We start from the raw sequence: 23,415 nt of genomic DNA on the forward strand, positions 1-23,415 counted from the left end.
GCCCACAAGGCAATTAATTCTGAGATAAACTGTTATGAGCAAGTCAGGATTCTTAACTAAGTACAGGAGACCCAAAATTGTTGGTTCATCTTCACCAGCAACTTCCCATTTGCAGTACTTTGTTGTACTTCACCGGGTGACCAGCAGCAGTGTGTGAACTTGCAGCAGTTTACCTGTTGCTTTGCTGGTCAGTATGCTTAATGAACATAGTTTAAGATCATATCCTATTGGTTGGAATTGATGTCACAACAGTATGGAGCAGGTAGAACTGTGAATTTGAGAACAATTATTAGATTAGGAGCCAGGAAGACCACTGTGCATATAGGAGCCTGGTTTAAATAAAGATGAATGACATGGGATATGTACACGTCTCACAACCTGTTGGTGAGATTGTGACGTATTCCCAGTTTATAGTTTTAGCAGCCTCTCCATCAACCCTCTTCCATTTGAAAAAAGGGTGGTTCTTCAACATTGACACCAATATATTGAATCTGTTTTAATATTAGCTAAATCCAGAAAGTTTATTTCTTTTGAGTTCACTGTGAACATAAAAAGTAGGTATTGCAATCTAAATGTCACAGCATTTGAAGTGTAATTATGATAGTATCAAGATTGTTACAGATTGCTGCTTTCTGTAAACTTTCACATGTATAATTGACCTCAATGTTGTGGCATTACTTCAGAAATAAGACACTAGTTCCTCTGAGGACAATGGCAAGTCACAAACCTTTGTTTGACCCAAGTTAAAATTTTTGGTCACTGATGACCCTGTAGAATATTTATATGGGGGCATACGGGACAATGTCAAGGGATAATGATTAGACATTTAAATGAATCATAATGTAATTTTAGAGAATCAGCATGCTTTTAAAGTTGGGAGAACCATATTTGACAAAGTTAAGCAGCTTCTTCTGATGGATACAACAGGTTTAAATAAAGAGGAATCAGAACTTGCTGTGTAACTAGTTTTAAATAAACCATTTGCTATTTTGCCACATTAAAAAAGTAAGTGTCCATGGAGGTAGTGGTAATACATGAATCCACGAGTCAGAAAACAAAGTCTGGATATTACTGAGAATTTTTCATGTTGGCTGACTATCACTAGTGGTTTCCAAGCAAGATCTGTATTTTACACTTGGATATTTACACATAATTAATTACTGAGGTGAAAGAACAGACTGAAGAGCATGCAGTTGCTGATGATGTGAAGCTAAGTGGGGAAGGGAGGTGTAAGGTGAATGCAGAGAGTCTGTAAAAGGAAATAGACAGGAATCGCTAAGTATATGAGGTAACATTGTGGTAAAATGTGAAGTTGTGCAGCTGTGCATATTTGAAGAGAAGATATGCAGAATGTTAATTAGCTGGTGAGAGACTAGTACATATTTATGTCCAGGGGTCCTGGGCATGTTGGATTAGGAGATGCAGGCAGTTAAACATCAAGTGTGCCATGCAATAATTTTACATTTTCCACGGTTCCTGAGGAGAAAAGGGATTGCATCGAGGGAGAGTGAGTTTCAAAGAAGTGAGTGAGGTGTATTGGCACATTCTGTGCACCTCAGTTCCCGAGGAGACATTGGGTTGTGCATAATTAGGCACTTGGCAAGGTCCAGTAAAAAGGAGTTAGGATTAAGCAGAGCAACCATTGCGTGAATGGGCCAGTGTTAGAGTGGAGTATTGAGACTTTGGCTCATCAACGCTTCAGCTCATCAAGGGTTTCACAAGAAGAGGCGTAGGCCATAGGTAGATTTTTTTGTGTTATTTATTCTTTCTTATTGCACATTTAGAGCAGTAGGGATGCCAGGCAGCATAATGGAATGCTCCTCTTGCAGAATGTGGGAAGGCAGAGAGACCTCCAGTGTCCATCATGACTACACCTGCAAGAAGTGCATCCAGCTGCAGCTTTTTAAGGACCATGTTAAGGAGTTGGAGCTAGAACTGGATGAACACTAGATCATTCAGGAGGCTGAGGATTTGATAGACAGAATGTGTTCGTCCATCGTCGACGTTGATGAGGACCTCGACACCATTATGATGGTGTCGAGACTAGCGCGTGATTTGGATTTAAGTGAGGGAGAGTTGCGCAGCATCAGCCTCACTCTCTCTTCCTAATTCCCATCTGGGTCCAGTGGCAAGACAGAGTCGAGATGGCTGGAGATGGGACTAGGAGCAGTGGATGACCAGGACATCTTCTGTGTCTTATCGTGCTCTACATGTTCCATGACACTTGCAGAGACTGCCCTCTTGACCGTTGGACCTTCCACTGGTCTCGTCCGCTCAATCCACCGGAGTCTGTCCTCACATGCTGGGATAGACAAAACCCTATCACACTGAGGGTCTGAGACCCGTCAGCTACCCTCACCTGGTTTAGCCGGCTTGTCAAAGCCGTTGCCCGGGGTGTGGCCGCTGTCGCATGCAAACAGCTACGGGGAGCCACAGGTGAGAGCTGAGTGCCAGGTGGGGACCAAAGGTGGACAAACCACCTTGAAAGGACGCGACATGTTCCCCTACCAGAGGTGCTACCCCTCCCTGACACCTCAGACAGAACGTACAGGGAGGTAGTTACACCAACGGTACAGGACAGAGGTAACTGAGTGACAGGAGGGGAAAGAGGATAGACAGCCAGTTCAGAGTCCATTCCCTCCAACAACTGATATACCACATCAGATACTGTTGGCGGGGGCTGGGAATGGATGACCTAACTGAGGAAATGCATCGTGGTCAGATATCTGGTACAAGGGAGGAGGACAGAAGGGGTGAGGTGCAGTGACAGGAGATTCATTGGTTAGGGGGACAAAAAGGAGTTTCTGTGGATGAGAACAAGGTTTATGGATGACACATTGCCTTCCAGGTGCCAGGATCAGGGACCTCTTGGATACATACATGGAATTATGATGAAGTGGCCATTACAGAGACTTGGCTGGCACCAGGGCAGGAATGGATTCTCAATATTCCTGGATTTCAGTACTTTAAAAGGGATAGGGAGGGCGGAAAAAGGGGAGGAGGGGTGTTATTACTGGTCAGGGATACTATTACAGCTACAGAAAGGGTGGGTAATGTAGCAGGATCCTCTTTTGCGTCAATATGGGTGGAAGTCAGGAACAGGAAGGGAGCAGTTACTCTATTGGGGATATTCTATAGGCCCCCTGGTAGCAGCAGAGATACAGAGAAGCAGATTGGGAGGCAGATTTTGGAAAGGTGCAAAAATAACAGAGTTGTTATCATGGGTGACTTTAACTTCCCTAATATCGATTGGCACCTGATTAGTTCCAAGGGTTTAGATGGGGCAGAGATTGTTAAGTGTGTCCAGGACGGATTCCTGTCACAGTATGTGGACAGGCCGACCAGGGGGAATGCGATACTAGATCTAGTACTAGGTAATGAACCGGGTCCGGTCACAGATCTCTCAGTGGGTGAGCATCTGGGGGACAGTGACCACCGCTCCCTGGCGTTTAGCATTATCATGGAAAAGGGTAGAATCAGAGAGCACAGGAAAATTTTTAATTGGGGAAAGGCAAATTATGAGGCTATAAGGCTAGAACTTGCGGGTGTGAATTGGGATGATGTTTTTGCAGGGAAATGTACTATGGACATGTGGTCGATGTTTAGAGATCTCTTGCGGGATGTTAGGGATAAATTTGTCCCGGTGAGGAAGATAAAGAATGGTAGGGTGAAGGAACCATGGGCGACAAGTAAGGTGGAAAATCTAGTCAGGTGGAAGAAGGCAGCATTCATGAGGTTTAGGAAGCAAGGATCAGATGGGTCTATTGAGGAATATAGGGAAGCAAGAAAGGAGCTTAAGAAGGGGCTGAGAAGAGCAAGAAGGGGGCATGAGAAGGCCTTGGCAAGTAGGGTAAAAGAAAACCCCAAGGCATTCTTCAGTTATGTGAAGAGAAAAAGGATGACAGGAGTGAAGGTAGGACCGATTAGAGATAAAGGTGGGAAGATGTGCCTGGAGGCTGTGGAAGTGAGTGAGGTCCTCAATGAATACTTCTCTTCGGTATTCACCAATGAGAGGGAACTCGATGATGGTGAGGACAATATGAGTGAAGTTGATGTTCTGGAGCATGTTGATATTAAGGGAGAGGAGGTGTTGGAGTTGTTAAAATACATTAGGACAGATAAGTCCCCGGGGCTGAACGGAATATTCCCCAGGCTGCTCCACGAGGTGAGAGAAGAGATTGCTGAGCCTCTGGCTAGGATCTTTATGTCCTCATTGTCCACGGGAATGGTACCGGAGGATTGGAGGGAGGCGAATGTTGTCCCCTTGTTCAAAAAAGGTAGTAGGGATAGTCCGGGTAATTATAGACCAGTGAGTCTTACGTCTGTGGTGGGAAAGCTGTTGGAAAAGATTCTTAGAGATAGGATCTATAGGCATTTAGAGAATCATGGTCTGATCAGGGACAGTCAGCATGGTTTTGTGAAGGGCAGATCGTGTCTAACAAGCCTGATAGAGTTCTTTGAGGAGGTGACCAGGCATATAGATGAGGGTAGTGCGGTGGATGTGATCTATATGGATTTTAGTAAGGCATTTGACAAGGTTCCACACGGTAGGCTTATTCAGAAAGTTAGAAGGCATGGGATCCAGGGAAGTTTGGCCAGGTGGATTCAGAATTGGCTTGCCTGCAGAAGGTAGAGGGTGGTGGTGGAGGGAGTACATTCAGATTGGAGGATTGTGACCCACAAGGATCTGTTCTGGGACCTCTACTTTTCGTGATTTTTATTAACGACCTGGATGTGGGGGTAGAAGGGTGCGTTGGCAAGTTTGCAGACGACACAAAGGTTGGTGGTGTTGTAGATAGTGTAGAGGATTGTCAAAGATTGCAGAGACATTGATAGGATGCAGAAGTGGGCTGAGAAGTGGCAGATGGAGTTCAACCCAGAGAAGTGTGAGGTGGTACACTTTGGAAGGACAAGCTCCAAGGCAGAGTACAAAGTAAATGGCAGGATACTTGGTAGTGTGGAGGAGCAGAGGGATCTGGGGGTATATGTCCACAGATCCCTGAAAGTTGCCTCACAGGTGGATAGGGTAGTTAAGAAAGCTTATGGGGTGTTAGCTTTCATAAGTCGAGGGATAGAGTTTAAGAGTCGCGATGTATTATGCAGCTCTATAAAACTCTGGTTAGGCCACACTTGGAGTACTGTGTCCAGTTCTGGTCACCTCACTATAGGAAGGATGTGGAAGCATTGGAAAGGGTACAGAGGAGATTTACCAGGATGCTGCCTGGTTTAGAAAGTATGCATTATGATCAGAGATTAAGAGAGCTAGGGCTTTACTCTTTGGAGAGAAGGAGGATGAGAGGAGACATGATAGAGGTGTACAAGATAATAAGAGGAATAAATAGAGTGGATAGCTAGCACCTCTTCCCCAGGGCACCACTGCTCAATACAAGAGGACATGGCTTTAAGGTAAGGGGTGGGAAGTTCAAGGGGGATATTAGAGGAAGGTTTTTCACTCAGAGAGTGGTTGGTGCATGGAATGCACTGCCTGAGTCAGTGGTGGAGGCAGATACAATAGTGAAGTTTAAGAGACTACTAGACAGGTATATGGAGGAATTTAAGGTGGTGGCTTATATGCGAGGCAGGGCTTGAGGGTCGGCACAACATTGTGGGCCAAAGGGCCTGTACTGTGCTGTACTATTCTATGTTCTATGTTCTAAATCCGCAGCATTCTTAAGCGGGAGGGTGAATAGCCAGAGGTCGTGGTTCATGTAGGTATCAAAGACACAGGTAACAGGGGTGACGAGGTCCTGCAAAGTGAATTCAGGGGGTTAGGTGCTGAGTTAACAGACACGATCTCCAGGGCTGTGATCTCATGATTGTTACCCGTGCCACATGCTAGTGAGATCAGAAATAGGAAGACATACAGTTTAACACGTGCTAAGGAGATGCTGCAGGAGGGAGGTCTTCAGATTTTTGGATCATTTGGCTCTCTTCCAGGAAAGGTGGGACCTGTACAAAAGGGACAGTTTGCACCTGAACTGGATGGGGACTAATATCCTCATGGGAGGGTTTGCTATTGCTACACAGTAGGATTTAAACTAGAATTTCAGGGGGATGGGAGCCGAAGCACCAGAACAGATAGTGGAATGGTTGTGGAGATAGATGCTGTTAAACCCACATAAGAAATCAGAAATCAAAAGATTGACTATGGTGGGACTAATGCTGTGAGCTGTGTATATTTCAATGCAAGGAGTATTGTAGGAAAGTGGATGAGCTTGAGGCCTGGATCAGCATATGGAATTATGACACTGTAACCCCAATAGTGAGTCTTGGTTATAGAATGGGTAAGACGAACAGCTCAATGTTCTGAGCTTCCATTGTTTTAGACAAGATGGAGCGGAAGGGATTAAAGGGGAAGGAGTTGTATCACTAGTCAGGCAAATTGTCACAGCGCTGCTCAGACAGGAGAGCTCATCTGGTGAGGCTTTATGGGTAGAAATGAGGAATAGAAAAGTAAGACCACGTTAATGTCATTATGTTATAGACCACCAACAGTCTGCGGGATTTAGAGAACCGAATTTGTAGAGATCATAGACTTGCAAGCGACATAAGGTTGTGATAGTTGGTGATTTTAACTTTCCACATATTGACTTGGATTCCCATACTATAAAAGGATGGGAAAGAGTTTGTCAAATGTGTTTAGGAAAGTTTCCTTAATCAGTACATAGAAGTCCCGACTAGACAGAGTGTGATACTAAATCTCCTATTAGGAAATGAGACGGGGCAGCCGACCAGAGGTTTGTGTAGGGGAACACTTCGCTTCTAGTGATCATAACACCATTATGTACAAGATAATTATGGTTTGGTCCTCAGGGGGTTGAGATTCTAAATTGGAAAAAGGCCAAATTTGCTTGTGTCAGAAAGGATCTGGAAGGTGCAGATTAGGAGGGGTTGTTGTCTGGCAAAGATGTACTTGGTAAGTGGGAAGCCTTCAAATTTTGAGTGGACAGACTTTGTATGTTCCTGTCAGAATAAAAGGCAAGGATAAAAGGTTGAGGGAACCTTGGTTCTTAAGAATTATGGAGGCCCTGGTTAAGAAATAGAAGGAGATGCATAGCAGGTATAGGCAGACAGGAACACACGAAGTACTTGAAGAGTATAAAAAATGTAAGAGAACACTTCAGATAGAAATCAGGAGGGCTAAAAGAAGGCATGAGGTTGCTCTAACAGACAAGGTGAAGGAGAATCCTAAGGGCTTTTACTGATATAGTAAGAGCAGAAGTATAGCAAGGTACAAAATCAGCCCTCCGAAAGGTCAGAGTGGTAATCTATGCATGTAACTGAAAGAGATGGGGGAAACCTTAAGTGGATTTTTTGCATCTATATTTACTTGGGAGATGGACTAGAGTGTATAAAAATGGCGGGCAGAATTTAATACAGACAAGTGTGAAGTGATGCACTTTGGAAGGACCAGTCAGGATACAGAGCCCTTACATGGTTATCAGTAGAGCACTGAGGAGTGAGGTCGAACAGAGGGATCTGGAATGTGGATCCATAATTCCTTGCAAGTGGCATTGCAGATCGATAGGGTTGTAAAGAAATCCTTTGGCACATTGGCCTTCATAAATTAATGCATTGAGTACAGGATTTGGAATTTTATGTTGAAATTGTATAAGACGTTGGTGAGGCTTAATTTGGAGTATTTTGTGCAGTTTTCATTACCTACCTAGAGGAAAGATATCAATAAGTTTGAAAGAGTACAGAGAAAATTTACAAGCATGTTGCTGGCACTTGGGAACCTGAGTTGTAGGGAAAGGTTGAATAGGATAGGAATTTATTCCCTGGAACGTAGAAGATTAAGATGTGATTTGATAGTTATACAAAATTATGAGGAGTATAGATAGGGTAAATGCAAGCAGGCTTTATCCACCGAGTTTGGGTTTGACTACAACTAGAGGTCATGGGTTAAGGGTGAAAGATGAAATGTCTAAGGGGAACATGAGGGGGACCTTTTTGTCATGGGGGTGTGGTGAGTGTGTTGAATGAGCTGCCAGCGGAAATGGAAGACAGGGGTTTGAGTGCAATATTTAAGAAAAATTTGGATAGGTACATGGCTGGGAGAAGTATGAAGGGCTATGATCTGGGTGTACATCGATGAGATTAGGCAGATTAGTTATTTGGCATGGACTAGATGGGCTGAAGGACCTATTTCTGTACTGTAGTGTTCTATGACTCTATAATGAGGAAAGGGTGTGTTAGAATTGCGAGGGTTGGAGAATAAATTAAGAAAATTTGTCAGCCATTGTGTAGGACTTTGAAGAGGCCATATTGAAATAATGTATACAGTTTTGTTCTTAATGATTGAGTAAGTGTATACTGGCCTTGGAGATAGTGTAGAATAGATTTATAAGAAGGAGTCCTGTCATGAGAAGATTGTTCTCTGAAGAGTGTAAAGGCTTGTAAACCCTTGAAATTTAGACTGTGGAAGGCTATTGATTTTCAATCAATGACTCCATTCGAAGTTGGGTTGTGAGACTTTTGGAAACTAACATAACTGGTTGACATAGAAAATGAGTGCAAAAGTGGGATATAGACACAGGAAAGCTGTGACATAACTGAAAGATAGAGCTGGCTTAAAGGGGCATTTGTCTGTTCTTGTTTCTTTTTTTAAATCTTCCTCTTCCTTCACCCTTATTCTTGAATTGAATTGACTTTATTACTTACACCCTTCATATACATGAGGAATAAAAATCTTTACATTACATCTCCATCTAAATGTGCAATGTGAAATTTATAGTAATTTATAATAAATAGTTTGTACAACAGGACAGTCAATATAACATAGAAATACAGTTGTGTCAGCATGAGTTAAGCAGTCAGATGGCCTGGTGGAAGAAGCTGTCCTGGAGCTTGTTGGTCCTGGCTTTTATGCTGCAGTACCGTTTCCTGGATGGTAGCAGCTGGAACAGTTTGTGGTTGGGGTGATTTGGGTCCCCAGTGATCCTTCGGGCCCTTTTTACACACCTGTCTTTGTAAATGTCCTGAATAGTGGGAAGTTCACATCTACAGATCTGGAGGCAATCATTACTCGTACTCATGCTAAGTGTTCTGTAAAATCTCAGACCTAATTATTTCCCAGATATTTTTGCACACGGATACAGACTTTGGAAGTTTCTGGTGAAACAACTGAAGATGGTTAAACATAGAAACATAGAAAACCTACAGCACAATACAGGCCCTTTGGCCCACTAAGTTATGCTAAACATGTCCCTACCTTAGAAATTACTAGGGTTACCCATAGCCCTCTATTTTTCTAAACTCCATGTACCTATCCAAAAGTCTCTTAAAAGACCCTATCATATCCGCCTCCACCATCATTACCGGCAGCCCATTCCACGCACTCACTACTCTCTGCATAAAAAACTTACCCCTGACATCTGCTCTGTACCTACTCCCGAGCACCTTAAACCTGTGCACTCTTGTGTCAGCCATTTCAGCCCTGGGAAAAAGCCTCTGACTATCCACATGATCGATGCCTCTCATCATCTTATACACCTCTATCAGGTCACCTCTCATCCTCCATCGCTCCAAGAAGAAAAGGCCGAGTTCAGTCAACCTATTCTCATAACGCATGCTCCCCGATCCAGGCAACATCCTTGTAAATCTCCTCTGCACCCTTTCTATGGTTTCCACATCCTTCCTGTAGTGAGGCGACCAGAACTGAGCTCAGTACTCCAAGTGGGGACTGACCAGGGTCCTATATAGCAGCAACATTACCTCTCAGCTCCTAAATTCAATTCCATGATTGATGAAGGCCAATACACTGTATGCTTCTTAACCACAGAGTCAACTTGCGCAGCAGACTTGAGTGTCCTGTGGACTTGGACCCCAAGATCCCTCTGATCCTCCACACTGCCAAGAGTCTTACCATTAATACTATATTCTGCCATCATATTTGACCTACCAAAATGAACCACTTCACACTTATCTGGGTTGAACTCCATCTGCCACTTCTCAGCCCAGACAGCCCTCCACACTATCCACAACACCCCCAACCTTTGTGTCATCAGCAAACTTACTAACCCATCCCTCCACTTCCTATTCCAGGTCATTTACAGAAATCATGAAGAGTAAGGGTCCCAGAACAGATCCCTGAAGCACACCACTGGTCACCGACCTCCATGCAGAATATGACCCATCTACAACCACTCTTTGCCTTCTGTGGGCAAGCCAGTTCTGGATCCACAAAGCAATGTCCCCTTGGATCCCATGCCTCCTTACTTTCTCAATAAGCCTTGCATGGGGTACCTAATCAAATGCCTTGCTGAAATCCACATACACTACATCTACTGCTCTTTCTTCATCAATGTGTTTAGGTTGTTCCTAAAGAAGTTCTGTAATAGCAATGTCCAGGGACTGAGATGATTAGCTACCGATAATGAGAACTTTTCAAGCCTGCACTACCTTTCAGTAAGGTCATAGTTCAGAATCAGAATCAGGTTTAATATCACCAGCATACAGTGTGTCGTGAAATTTCTCATCTTTGCAGCAGCAAAACATTGCAATACATAATAATAGAGAAAAAAACTGAAGTATATACATATAGTGTATATTAAATAGTTAAATTAAATTAGTCAGGCAAAAAAAGAAGTGAGGCAGTGTTCATGGTTTGAATATCCTTTCAGAAATCGGATGGCAGAGGGGAAGGATCTAGTTCTGAATCGCTGAGTGTGTGAGTTTTTGCCTTGACTCCAAATTCTCCCTCAATTCCCATTCCACCAATCCCCTTAGTTTTTAAAAAGTCTTGACCTAATACTATGCTTTTAAAATAATAATGAAGGACAAAGAGCATCAGGAGGGGGAAAATGGCCTGGAGTGAAGTTCAGTACATTAGAGGCAGACGCACACCCTCTAGGTCCTTATAACTAATGCAACAGTTGCATCATTTTATACTGATCTCCATATTCCAGCATTATTAAATTAGCTCTGGAAGAAATTTCAATGGGAGTTCCCACTGAAAATGCTGCTGCTCAAACCAATGCTAACTTTTGCATTATTAACATGCTGCCGCGCTTTCTCATTTTTAATCTCTTAGAGTTTTCCATATTTATGTCCATCTTAATTCATGTAGAGTGAAATCTGAGTTCAATCCCACATAAAACTATAGTTAGATGGTATTTGGAAGGCCATTCAGCCCATTAAGCTTGCACCTACACTCTGAAATTGTACTCTAGTTAATCTCATTCTCCAATTCTTTTACCATGTCATGGCAATTTAATTTCTCACGCAAATATTCATCTATCATTTATAAAGCAGTAGATTATAATGCTAATCATTTGTTGCATAAAACCTCATGTCTCCTGTGATTCATGCTATTCATCTCATAACAGTACCTCAGCCCTTCAGCTGTTTCTATTTTTGTATTCCACCCAAACTTCTTGTGATTTTAAACAAATCTGTAAAAGAACCACAGCTTCTCAAATCATTGTGTAGCTACAGTCCCTCATCCTTGGAAACAATCCAAGAAATTGTCTCTGTACCCACTCCAAAACTTTCAACACTTTCCTGAAGTTAAGTGCAAAGAACTGGACACAGATTTAACTGTGGCTAAACTGTTGTTTTATACAGCGTTGGCTGAACTTATTAGTTTTTGTACTCTGCATTTAATGACAAAGCCCAGGGTGACATTACCAAAAGATTGTTGCTCATCTAAAATGTGAAAGATTCAGCTGCACATTTTCTTAATTCTGGGTACTTTTGGGGCATTGGGTCATCTGGAAGCCTGACTAGTATATGCTTGTTCTAGGAAAACACAGAGGCTTCAGAGACTTGTGCCAAGGTAAAGGGGTGAGGAAAATGTATCAGAGGTGAAGCAGTGGAGTGTTTTGATCTGCTAGGTGTTGAAATGCAGAGGGTTTGTGACCTTGCTCCTCAAGACATTTACATGAGATTGATCTTGGGTTTTGCTCTTTGTATGGAGGCTGGTATTGAGGTAAGTGGCAGGGGATCGCAGATTCGGTGAATGGGTTTTGAATACTGGGAATTAGTGGGTGGGCTTCAGATATCAAGGCCCTTTTTGATGCAAGAAATGGTCCTTCCTATTCAGCAATTCAGTAATTGGAGCAGGAGTAGGCTATATGACCTTTGAACCTAATTAATTAAGAATGTCATTTTCCTGCACTGTTTCCACATTCCATTCATTAATATTGAGAAATATATTGAATCCCTGTTTTGAATTAACCCAGTGGCAAAGTCTCAAAAGCTCTTTGGGGTAGAGAATCCCAAAGGTTCCCCAACCTCTATGTGAAGAAATTGCTCTTCATTTTAGATCTAATTATAGTTTTTATCCATTATTCAGAGATGCTGATCCCTGGTTCTCCATAATGCTAGGGAAACATCCTTCAATCCCTGAAAGAGTTCTATAAGTATCTGTCACACTCTCCACTCTCTAGACAAAGCAGGCCCAGTTTGACCAAACATCACTAGAATCAACATGGTGAATCTTCACTTTACCTTCTCTATGGCAAGTATATTTATTTTTGATGTAAGGAGACCAAAGCAGCCACACCAAGGGTTAATTGCAATAAGACATCATTACTCCTGTACTTAAAACCTCTTCTAATAAAGTCCAACATACTATTTGCCTTCCAAGTTGCTTGTCTTGCCTGTATGTTGGCATACAGTGATCTGTGTCCAAGAACTCCCAGGTGCCTTTGATAATCAACATTTTCTCACCATACTAAAAGTGCTCTGCATTTCTGTTTTGTGCAGCAAAGTGGATCTGCACATATTTTGCTACATTTTGTTGCGTCTGCTCTGTTCTTGCCCACTCACTCAGCTAGTTTGTATTCCCATGAATCCTCCTCCCAGCTCACAATCTATATTTTGTATTATCTGCATACATAAAATATGATATTTAGCCCCCTCAGCAAAATCATGATGTCATTTGTGAATACCTAGGGCCAAAGCACCAATTCCTGCAGTATCCCACCAGTAACAGCTTGCCAACATGAGAAAGATTTATTTATCCCCATTCTTTGCTCTTAATATGCTCGTCTACCAACCTCCTGTGTGGAACTTAATTGAAAACTGACTGAAAATACAAAGTCCATTGGTTCTCTCTGATCTTATTTACTATTCATATCCTCAAAGAAACACATTAGGTTAGTCAAGCTTGATTTTCCTTTCATCACGCAATATTTATTCTGGAACAACCTACTTGCCAATGCCCAGATTCCCCATGATCACTCAACTCCAGAACTCATTACAAACCAAAAGAGTTGAATTCTAGAGATGAGAATGCCTGTCCTTGATGTGAAGGCAATACTTGGCCAAATGTGGCATCTGGGTGCCCCTGCTAAAGCTGCAATTCATGGCTATGAGTACCCGAGGGAGAACACTCCAATAGCTGGAATCATATGTCACACAAGACAGATAATTGACGTTGTCAAGTTCAAATAATCTGGCTGTAGGACATCACAAGAAATGTTTCTGTAGGCAATGTCCTATGCTCAACCATCTTCAACCACTTCAACAATCAGTTTTCTCCTTTCCATCAAGTCAGGTGTGGGATGTTCATTGATGCTTGTGCCACGTTAAGTTACATTTGCAACTCCTTGGCAAATGAAGGTGTCCATGACTCATGGAGCAAGACATGGAAAATGCAGAGGCAAGGATAGAGAAGTGGCAAATACTTATCGCACAACTAAAGTGCCAGGGAGGGTAAATTTTTAATTCAGTGTTATTTTCATCAAGAAAATCTCAGAATTGATCAAAACCTCAACCAGACCAGCCACATAAATTGGTTGGAATTCAGATATTTGCAACAAATAGTATACTATCCTCTTGCCTACTTGATTGAAGCTCCACTCCATCCAGGTCAAAGCCATCTGCTTGAATGGTGCCCTTTCATCCGCCTAAAGTGTTCATTCCCTCCATCATCATCACGCAGTGACGGCAGCGTGTACCGTTTACAAAATGCACTGCACTTATTCCCTAGGCTATTCTGACAGCTCTTTGCAAGCTCACAACCTCTACTACCAAAAACAACAGGGACAACATTCACTTTAGATCACCTTCAATGGCAGTATCCTAATTAAGTCATGCACTCCCTTAACTTGGAAATACATTACATCACCATTCCTTCATTATCACTCTGTCTGAATTATGGAACTCTCTTGCTGACAGGTCTGTGGAAGTATCTTCATCAGAAAACAGCAATGGTTTAAGGAGGCAGACTTACTACCTTTTCAAAGGCAATTACGGATGGGCAATTAATGCTAACCTTGACAGGAACACCCATATCCCCAAATGGGGAAAAAATCTTTCTCTGAAACATCCTGTTATTCTTTAAAAGATTTTTTATTACATGCATCATTATTATATTCTAGCATTTACCCTATTACTGATATTAGCCAACATGACCCGGTGACAATAGCGCACTCCAACCCAATCTGCCCCATGTTGCTCTTTTAACACTTCAGATACATGGGAAATATTACTGCACGTGTGGCTACTGCAGAGATCACATCAAGATGCAACAAAATTGAGCTCGGAGGTGTGCTCAGATTTCCAGAGCGACACTAAACAAAACACCGTGAAATCAGAATCCACTGAATACTTTTCCAGACTACGAAATGACAGTCATTTCAACTCGTATTCCATCCCTCGGTCGCTTTATATCCTATCGTCTCAGTTTTGCTGACAGCACCTGTACCTACAGTGGAATCCATGAATACAAATGCACGATATCAATAGTTCTCATCTACCTCATCAAAAACTTCAATCAACTGTATCAAAAACTACTTGCTGTTAAATCCATGTTGTTATTCTTTATTATTTTGTTCTCCCAAATTATTGTTTCAAAATATACTCCCATTGCCAGCACTAAACTGACCTGTATTTTTCAGCTTTATTTTTCTTCCCTTTATTTTGACGAGGTTGTATTGTTTGCAGTTTTCTGGCTCCAGCCCTACATCTCAAAAACACCAAAAGAATGTGGGCAACACCTTATACTTACTTCCCTCAGTAACTTGGGATATGGCCCGTCCAGATTAAGTGACCAAACATCTTTTAAGTTGTGCTACTCTTAATGAATACTTCCCCATTATTTTCATTAATTTCATCTGTTGTCCCAAAACTTCCCACATTTACTATGATACTGATATAGTACACATATAGTACTCTCAATCATGCCTTCTGTCTGCATAAAAAAATCATTTTTGATCATATTTAAACCCCTGCACCTCTAATAAACATTTACTTTAATGGGTCTGCAGAACATCATTAATTTCCTTTTCTAAAACAACAGGAATTCTGCAGATGCTGAAAATTCAAGCAACACACATCAAAGTTGCTGGTGAACGCAGCAGGCCAGGCAGCATCTCTAGGAAGAGGTACAGTCGACGTTTCAGGCCGAGACCCTTCGTCAGGACTAACTGAAGGAAGAGCTAGTAAGAGATTTGAAAGTGGGAGGGGGAGGGAGAGATCCAAAATGATAGGAGAAGACAGGAGGGGGAGGGATGGAGCCAAGAGCTGGACAGGTGATTGGCAAAGGGGATATGAGAGGATCATGGGACAGGAGGCCCAGGGAGAAAGACAAAGGGGGGAACCCAGAGAATGGGCAAGGGGTATAGTCAGAGGGACAGAGGGAGAAAAAGGAGAGTGAGAGAAAGAATGTGTGTATAAAAATAAATAACGGATGGGGTACGAGGGGGAGGTGGGGCATTAGCGGAAGTTAGAGAAGTCGATGTTCATGCCATCAGGTTGGAGTCTACCCAGGCGGAATATAAGGTGTTGTTCCTCCAACCTGAGTGTGGCTTCATCTTTACAGTAGAGGAGGCCATGGATAGACATGTCAGAGTGGGAATGAGATGTGGAATTGAAATGTGTGGCCACTGGGAGATCCTGCTTTCTCTGGCGGACAGAGCGTAGATGTTCAGCAAAGCGGTCTCCCAGTCTGCGTTGGGTCTCGCCAATATATAGAAGGCCACATCGAGAGCACCGGATGCAGTATATCACCCCAGCCTTTAGAACTTTTTTATGATACAATTTCTCTGATGACCAGCACACTAAAATATATCACTTTCTCATTTTCTGCTTAAGCGCATGAATTGAGCAAAGTGCACATACTGGAAAACTGCAGGCCTATTGAGTATGGTATTTTTTGCTCTGCACTAAAATAGTTGATGTATGTTTCAAAAGGCATGGGCTAGTTCAGAATGGCCTTGTATGTTCATAATCGCTGTGAATGGAACTGCACTCCCCATTGAACAAAACTCATTCTGGCATAGTATTGCTTATTTTCAAAATTGTCAACATATGTTTCAATAGTGAAACATAGAAACCGGAGAATGGAATCAGCCCCTCATATGTGTTCAATTTCTGCCACACACAGTTTGTGTGCCTTTAGTTCAATATTTCTTTAAGCCTTAGTTGAACAACCAAGAGCTGGTGTTAGTTTTGCAAATTTCAGTGATTTTCATTTTTTCAAATGTTATTCATCAACTTCATCCAAAAACAGGCACCTCATACTTGGATCATTAAATATTCTAAAAATGTATTTTTCATGAATATTCAAAGTAATTAGATGCTATTTTATCTTGGACAATATTAAGAACGTATTTTTAGAAAATATTTACTTCAGAGTTGTACATTGACATGATTTTGATAGCAGATTTCAAATTGAAGTGGATTATGAAGATAAAAATGGAAACAGGTTCTCGTGTGAATAGTTAAATATCTGTTCCACTTTGAATTGGATGAGGTGTTTCAAATCTGGTTCTGATCAAATCAGTAATGTTATACTTCTATAATGCATTATTTTAACCTTTCTAAAAGAATGTGTTGCTCAGGCGTTTGAGAAAAAATGAGCACTTTATTTTCCGATGTGCGGTTCATATAGTTTTAAGGCAAAGTTACTATTAAAGCTAATCTGTTATTAAAACCAAGCTATTGCTATACTTTTCATCAGACCACATTGCATTCAATTGATTTTAACCAAATTAGAGAGTTTATAGTTGTGACCTACTTGTAGATTTAGGAACAATTTGCTATCATTTGAATTCTTCAAAACAGTTATAAAGTATATATATTTATGAGGCTTAAAAGACTTTTACTTCAGATATATTTTTCACTGCCATGGCTGAAAGATCATGAAGTATTTTTACCCTACCCCCAAGCTTTGGGCAAAGTTCCCAGATTCCAGCCAGCTATAAATTACAGCACTGTTTGCAAGTTGCTGATGTAATTTAAATAAGTGCTCTTAAAATATTGATGCAAGTTATGCTAATATTCATTAGTTTAATTCATTTTGAAGTATATAGTTAACATCACAGAGTCTGCTTTGTTGATTTTTACAAATTGTACTCTATGCATAGCTCAAAAGCCCAAGGTTTCCAATTAAGACAAAATATTATAAATAATGAACTTTGTAATGTAAAATAATAAGATTGTATTGTGTATGTGTGCATAAGGTGAGAAAATATAGTTAATTAATCAGAAATTTCTTCAAGATACAATTTAGTTATTTGTAGATAAATTATGGTCAGGCGTTTCATGTAATTTGCTTTTGTAAATAATGCATGAATTTTGTTAGTTATATTTTCCAGACAGTGGTGACTATGTCAGGCTGTGGGGACTATGGTTTAGTTGTTCAGATGTGAAATGTCAGTACACTCAAGAAACATAAGTGAAAATTTTAGTTTCTAAAAGGACATAATCTAGATATTATATTCATCAAAAAAAGTTAAAATTAAACTTGTACAGAAATACAAGAAGTTTCAAACACCTACTTACCTCTGCCAATCCTACAGTGTTCGGCCTTATGTGGAAGTGGAATTCAGCAACGAGCCGTCTTGTGCCAGATCTCAAATCAAAGCATTGAAGATTCGCAGTGCAGTCAATCCACTAAACCTGCTTCAGTTCAACCCTGTCAAAGTGGAGTATGTTTGCTTTACAGCTGGCAAGTTGAAGAATGGGAGAAAGTAAGTACAACAGCTGCAGCAGACAGCAAAGGCACTGTTCAGAGTAAACAAGAGAAAGGAACTCTTCCTGGCATGCACCAGTCTTACTTGAGGTGTGATTTGTAAGCTCGGATCAGATGGCTGGCTTCATGTGGTTAAGGAGGATGTTTGACGTATGGCCAAAGAGCGGATAAGTAAGAGGAAACAAAATCTCTGCAGCATAGAATTAGGATGTCCAATTCAATAGCACTTTAGATATCATGTAACTGAAAGAGAAGGAGTTTAATGACTTTTTCAGTTTAAATTAATAATTAACCTACCATTGATGTATATTATAATCCTATAGTAACATGATTCATTCTTTCTATCAAAAGTCAAACTCCTCTATTTATCTAGTTTAATACAAACATATTTGTTTAAAAGACTTCAAATTGTACAACTGAGTGGCATAATTGACTTAATAGCAATGAAAAATTTAAATTGTACAGTTAGCTACTCTGTAATTTTGAAGGTTTTTTTCAGATTTTTCTTCTCATTTATCATGTTGATTAACAGTAAGAATCTTGTGATTCAATTTAAAGTGATCCCAAAGCTATCAAAACTTTGCAAGGTAAATTTGTTTATTTTTTAAGGAAATCTGTTCTCTCAGCCAGCCTTTTCTCAATTCCAGCACCTGGAATTAATTAGAGAGCCCACTGTAGTAAGTTAAGTTAGATCTGTCATGATGCTTTGATAAAGAATTCCAGACTGCAAGCAATTCGTGCATGCTCTGGAAACGTACAACATTTTACAGACATATTTCCAAGAAAAGTCTTCAAACAGCCATGGCGCAAATTAATTTTTTTTGCTGGAAATTTGTACTAATGTAGTGCCGATATGCAATGTGCTTCTGTCAGCCTTCAATTATCGCCCTATTCATCTGAAGACATTATATTTGTATCTTAGTATTTTGAACCTTAAGATGATTAAATTTTAAAAACTTCATATTTAGCCAATTTCAAAAGAGAAACAGAATAGAACCAAACTCCATTTAGGCCACTAAAGCATTCTCCTGTAGATTTATGCTGAATCTGTAAGAACTTAATTTATGGGGGGCCTTGTATTAACAATTTTGGAAATTGCATCAAGGTCAGAGTACACTGGCATGCAATTTAATCCACTGACTGCTCTTAATTTCCTTATACTTACCATTTCTTAAGAAACAAATCAATTGGGGAATCTTAGGTATTCGTAAGGAATAATCAAAAGAGCTCAAAACTAAAAGATTGCTGAAATTCTTTAATATAAAAATCAGAAATATTTTTTCTTTCTAAAGCATCTTCATTTATTTTTGATCTGAATAAAAAATAAAATTTCTCAATGACAATTAATTTATTTTTTGAAGTTTCAATAGACCTATATACATATATACATGTAAAACAAAAACATGAGAATAAAGCAATTAAATGTTTGAAAACAATATTGCTTTGATACAAAAATTTGCATTACCAGCTATTGCTGGAGAAATATATACCCAAGGTTGAAAGTAAAAGGTTAAAAAACCATGTGAGCTGACAACACCCTCTCCAAATTTTCCTTGCCTCTCTCAGTCCCTCAATCCATCCGGGGAGCTTTTTGTGCTGTTGCTATCTTCATGCTTTTTCCAAATTCTGTATGACATTAACAAGCATGGATTCATCAGCTGAGGAAAGCTGTTAACTACTGAAGTTGTATTTCAGTACAATTTCCTTCCCACTCTATACCAGTATCGAGCTTTTGCATTACTGGACAGTTCTCCTAATCTTGGCACGTCACCAGATGCTAGCCAGAAGAACTCCTGGCATGCATTTGTCCTTATTGTATCAGGATAGTCCATCTAGTTTCATTTTTATTATAGATTTTTTGTCACATCTTAGTATACTTTGTTGGCTTGCTGCACAGTTTCAGAGTGTTAATTAAGAGTTACACTGTGATAGTCCATATCACTCACAGAGTAAAAACAAAAATTGTGCTTCCCTAAAGGACATAATTGAACCAGGTAAGTTTTAAGGCAAACTGGTGCTTTCATCACCATTTATGTTACTAATTTTATATTTAAGATGTATTTAACTAACTGAGCTTACAAACGTAAATTCCTGTGGTGGGATATGAAAACGTTTCTCCAAATCATTCGTCCCAAATCCTGGAATAGTTCTATTATTATTTAATGTGAGGATCATGCCCATCATCAGCTGATTCAAGCCAAGATTGTAATATCCTTCCACTTTCAGATAGTTATCCGCTGAGACTTCCTTTTAGGTGACCCTCGGGCCTGAGGATAACTTGCATCCATTCCCTTTCTGTGGCAACACTGGAACAGTTAACCCACCCAGTCCTAGTGAGTGCAGTGTTGCTTTAGTATGTATTTGTATGTGTATGTGATACCATGTTCGTCTTCATTTCACATGTCTATTGACGTGGCTGGTGATCTTAAAGTTTGGCATAAAAGTGCGTAATTTTATTGCTTCATTTTGTGAAGGCATTATAGCACTTTCTGGAAAGCAACGATTGCCAGTTCTGTTTTTGTATGCCAATTATACTCTACCACAATTGTTATCCTTCTGTTGTGGTATTAATTCATAGGAATGTGTATAGGCTAAAAAAATTGCCATTTGCAAATAGGATAGTCTTTTTTTCAGTTCTGTAAGAAACAAAATATAATCTAAAGCAACTGTGTTGATTATCCTTTCCAAGTGATAGGCAAGATAGCACATTCAATATGCTTCCATTTGAAGATACACATCGGATGACATTGGTCATTGGGCAACTCATGTTTGAAGCCTTCTCAGCATAAAGTGAAACTCGCATTTTCTCAAAGCTGTTGTTTGGCTGTCACTACTACAAAGAGTACAAGACAACTGAGTTTTATGTTTAGGTGCTATTTCAAGTGTTGCTTGGTTATCAGCTAAAGTTAACTCCATGTTCAGTGGAGACAGCATTCACACTACCCAAAGACCTCAGATTATGCTCAGTTTAGCAAAGAGTGCTTTTTGGAGAATTTTGTGAAGAAATCTCATCTTTATGCATGCCTATACGAAGCCCTCCCATGCCAATGAAAGGCTAGGCCTGTGAGAAACCGTACATGTACAAGTAGACTCTGTCCTAATTAGCATCACTCCATTCTATTTGAGTTCTCCTCCTGACATCTCATTTATCCAGCTCTTCAGTAGACCAAATCAGAGTTAACCCTGATGGTTCATAGTGAACTGCCAAAGATATTCTCCTCGCAGATCAGTTAGACTCTGACTGCCTTTGTAGAGCATTCCAACATAGAAAGGCGATGAGCTTTTGACCACTTGCTCTGCCAGTAAACCCATCCAATTCAAAGAAAATGTTTCACGCTGTTCTGAATGCTGAGTCCCACCATCTTGTAGAACCTGCTATATTTTACAGGATGCTTGTGCAATTCAAACCTACAATTGGATTGATTGGGCTGTATAATATAAGCACAGCTGAGGGAATAGCACAGGCACTGAATGTAGATAGTGCGCCAGTTTAAACACAATCCAGCCCAAAGTCTCTCTGATAGAACCTTGATGGTCTATCCCCGTCTTTTCACCTCCATTTCTCCTCCAGGACTGTTATGATGTATTGATATTCTTTGATTGATGTGTACCATAGTGGCAATAGCTGTGATAAATTGTGAGTGTTTTGCAGGAAGCTACACTGGTTAAGATTTAATGTGTTAATTTGGTTGGAAGTCACACTAAATTTTGCTTACCTGTTTAGAGTAAATCTTGAGATCTATATAAGAAGAGACCAGATTTGGCTTTAATACTACAGACAATGAATAATATCATAGTAAACTAAAATAAAATTGCTAAACAGTATACTTTGGAAAAGCTATCAATTTAAAGCCAGTTTAGAACTGTCTGTGCAGTAGTTGCTCCAGTCACCAACTTAATAAACAGTGCAGAAAAATTGACTGATGATTATGATCCTTGAAACTGCCAAGGGCGACTAAATTCAGAGATTGCAGATGCTCTCTACTGCTGAAGGGCGAAACAAATGAGGGAATGTTCAGGTCGTTTATTTATTTATTGTGATTCTGCGCAGAATAGGCCCTCGGGCTCTTCCAGCCACACAGACCAGCAATCCTCCAATTTAATGTTAGCGTAACTGCGGGACAATTTACAATGACCAACGAACTTACCAACCAGTACGTCTTTGGACTGTGGGAGATGCAGCATGGCAACTGAGTTGACACTGATCACCAAACATCCAATTCCAGTAATCCTATATCAATTTCACTTTTTATCCTCTCCATATTCTTAAGATAAGGCATGGTAATCGACCCTTCCAGCCCAATGAACCTGTGCCAGCCATATGACCAGCTAACCTACTAACCCATGGGAATATGGAAGCACCTGAAGGAAGCCGACATGTTCATGGGCAAACGTACAAACTCCTTACAAACAGCGGCAGAATGGAACCCAGGCACTGGCACTGCAATAGCGTTTTTAATAACAATGACGTTACCATGCCACCCACAAATTCTTATTTACTTGCTCCAGGTTCTTTCAGTCACCTATATTCTAGGGGTAATTTACCCCTATGAACCTAATGAACTGGAAGCTTAAGGCAGGTACAGTGTTCTCATTTGAGAGCACTTGGACAGGGACATGGACGGATGGGCCTTGGAGGCATAAGGGCCAAACAGAGGAAATTGGCACTGGTTGAGTGAACTCTATGGTCAGCTGGTTGGGCCTGTATTCCTCCAGGCCTCTCTGACTCTCTGACTCGCTGTGACCCTATTGTACCAAGCTGTATGTCTTTGAGACATGGCAATCCAAACTCCACACACAGTGCCAAACCTTAGGAAGGACCCTGTGCCTTTGGTACAGTGAGACAGCAGATATGCCGGCTATAATTCTGTACCACCTTGTACGTTTCTTGCAGAACGTCTTGTTGGACATTCACACCACAATTACAGCAGCTCTAAGACATGTTGCTCAGACTTGGGTAATGATAGAAAGCAAGCTTCCATCTTTAGAACTTTGCCAAAACATGCAGGATGTTGCAGAGGATAATAACTGAAGAAAAATCTGTGGCTGAGCCATATAGAGATATATTATTGTGAGTTCCAGTGCTCTTCTCATGGTCTATGTAGGATACAAAGCTTAGAGCATATAAATGGACCATGTGGGCTTTGTCCCCTCATTCATTCTGCCTGTCCTGAGCATTTTCCAATATCTTTGCTTCACCTTTTTCCCCTATGTGCCATCTTTTTGAAAGCATCTAGGCCTCAATCACATACTTCGAATTGAGTTCCAGATTTTAACTTCTCTCAGAGTTAAGAATTTTCTCGATATTTTCTAATAAATTCAATTAGGAAAGAACATTTACTTGTTGCCTTTAATTTTGAATAATGTCACACTTGAAGTATTTTCTGCACCTCTGCCCAGTCAACAAATCACGAAGTCATATGGCAGGTTTTCTGAAGATCAAAGCCCATCTTGTTTTTTTCTTGGCTTGTAGATGTAATCTTTCTGAT

General features: G+C 40.6%; 1 protein-coding gene and 1 long non-coding RNA gene across 5 annotated transcripts in view; one reads left to right on the forward strand and one right to left on the reverse strand.

The window, feature by feature from the left end:
• The window catches only part of adamts9 (ADAM metallopeptidase with thrombospondin type 1 motif, 9), a 266,041-nt gene that overhangs the window by 178,620 nt on the left and 64,006 nt on the right, over nucleotides 1–23,415 (forward strand). For all 4 annotated transcript variants that reach the window (XM_063067960.1, XM_063067961.1, XM_063067963.1 and 1 more), the window contains one exon: nucleotides 17,754–17,924. In XM_063067960.1, the coding sequence (XP_062924030.1) occupies nucleotides 17,754–17,924 (171 nt within the window). The remainder of the gene's footprint in view (nucleotides 1–17,753; nucleotides 17,925–23,415) is intronic.
• Nucleotides 1–23,415, reverse strand: part of LOC134356811 (uncharacterized) — a 106,661-nt gene that overhangs the window by 15,108 nt on the left and 68,138 nt on the right. The window contains exon 2 of the long non-coding RNA XR_010020437.1: nucleotides 17,737–17,869. This is a non-coding gene — a long non-coding RNA (uncharacterized LOC134356811). The remainder of the gene's footprint in view (nucleotides 1–17,736; nucleotides 17,870–23,415) is intronic.

The sequence above is a fragment of the Mobula hypostoma genome, chromosome 15, assembly GCF_963921235.1.
Source record: "Mobula hypostoma chromosome 15, sMobHyp1.1, whole genome shotgun sequence".
In the NCBI taxonomy this organism is placed as follows: Eukaryota; Metazoa; Chordata; class Chondrichthyes; order Myliobatiformes; family Myliobatidae; genus Mobula; species Mobula hypostoma.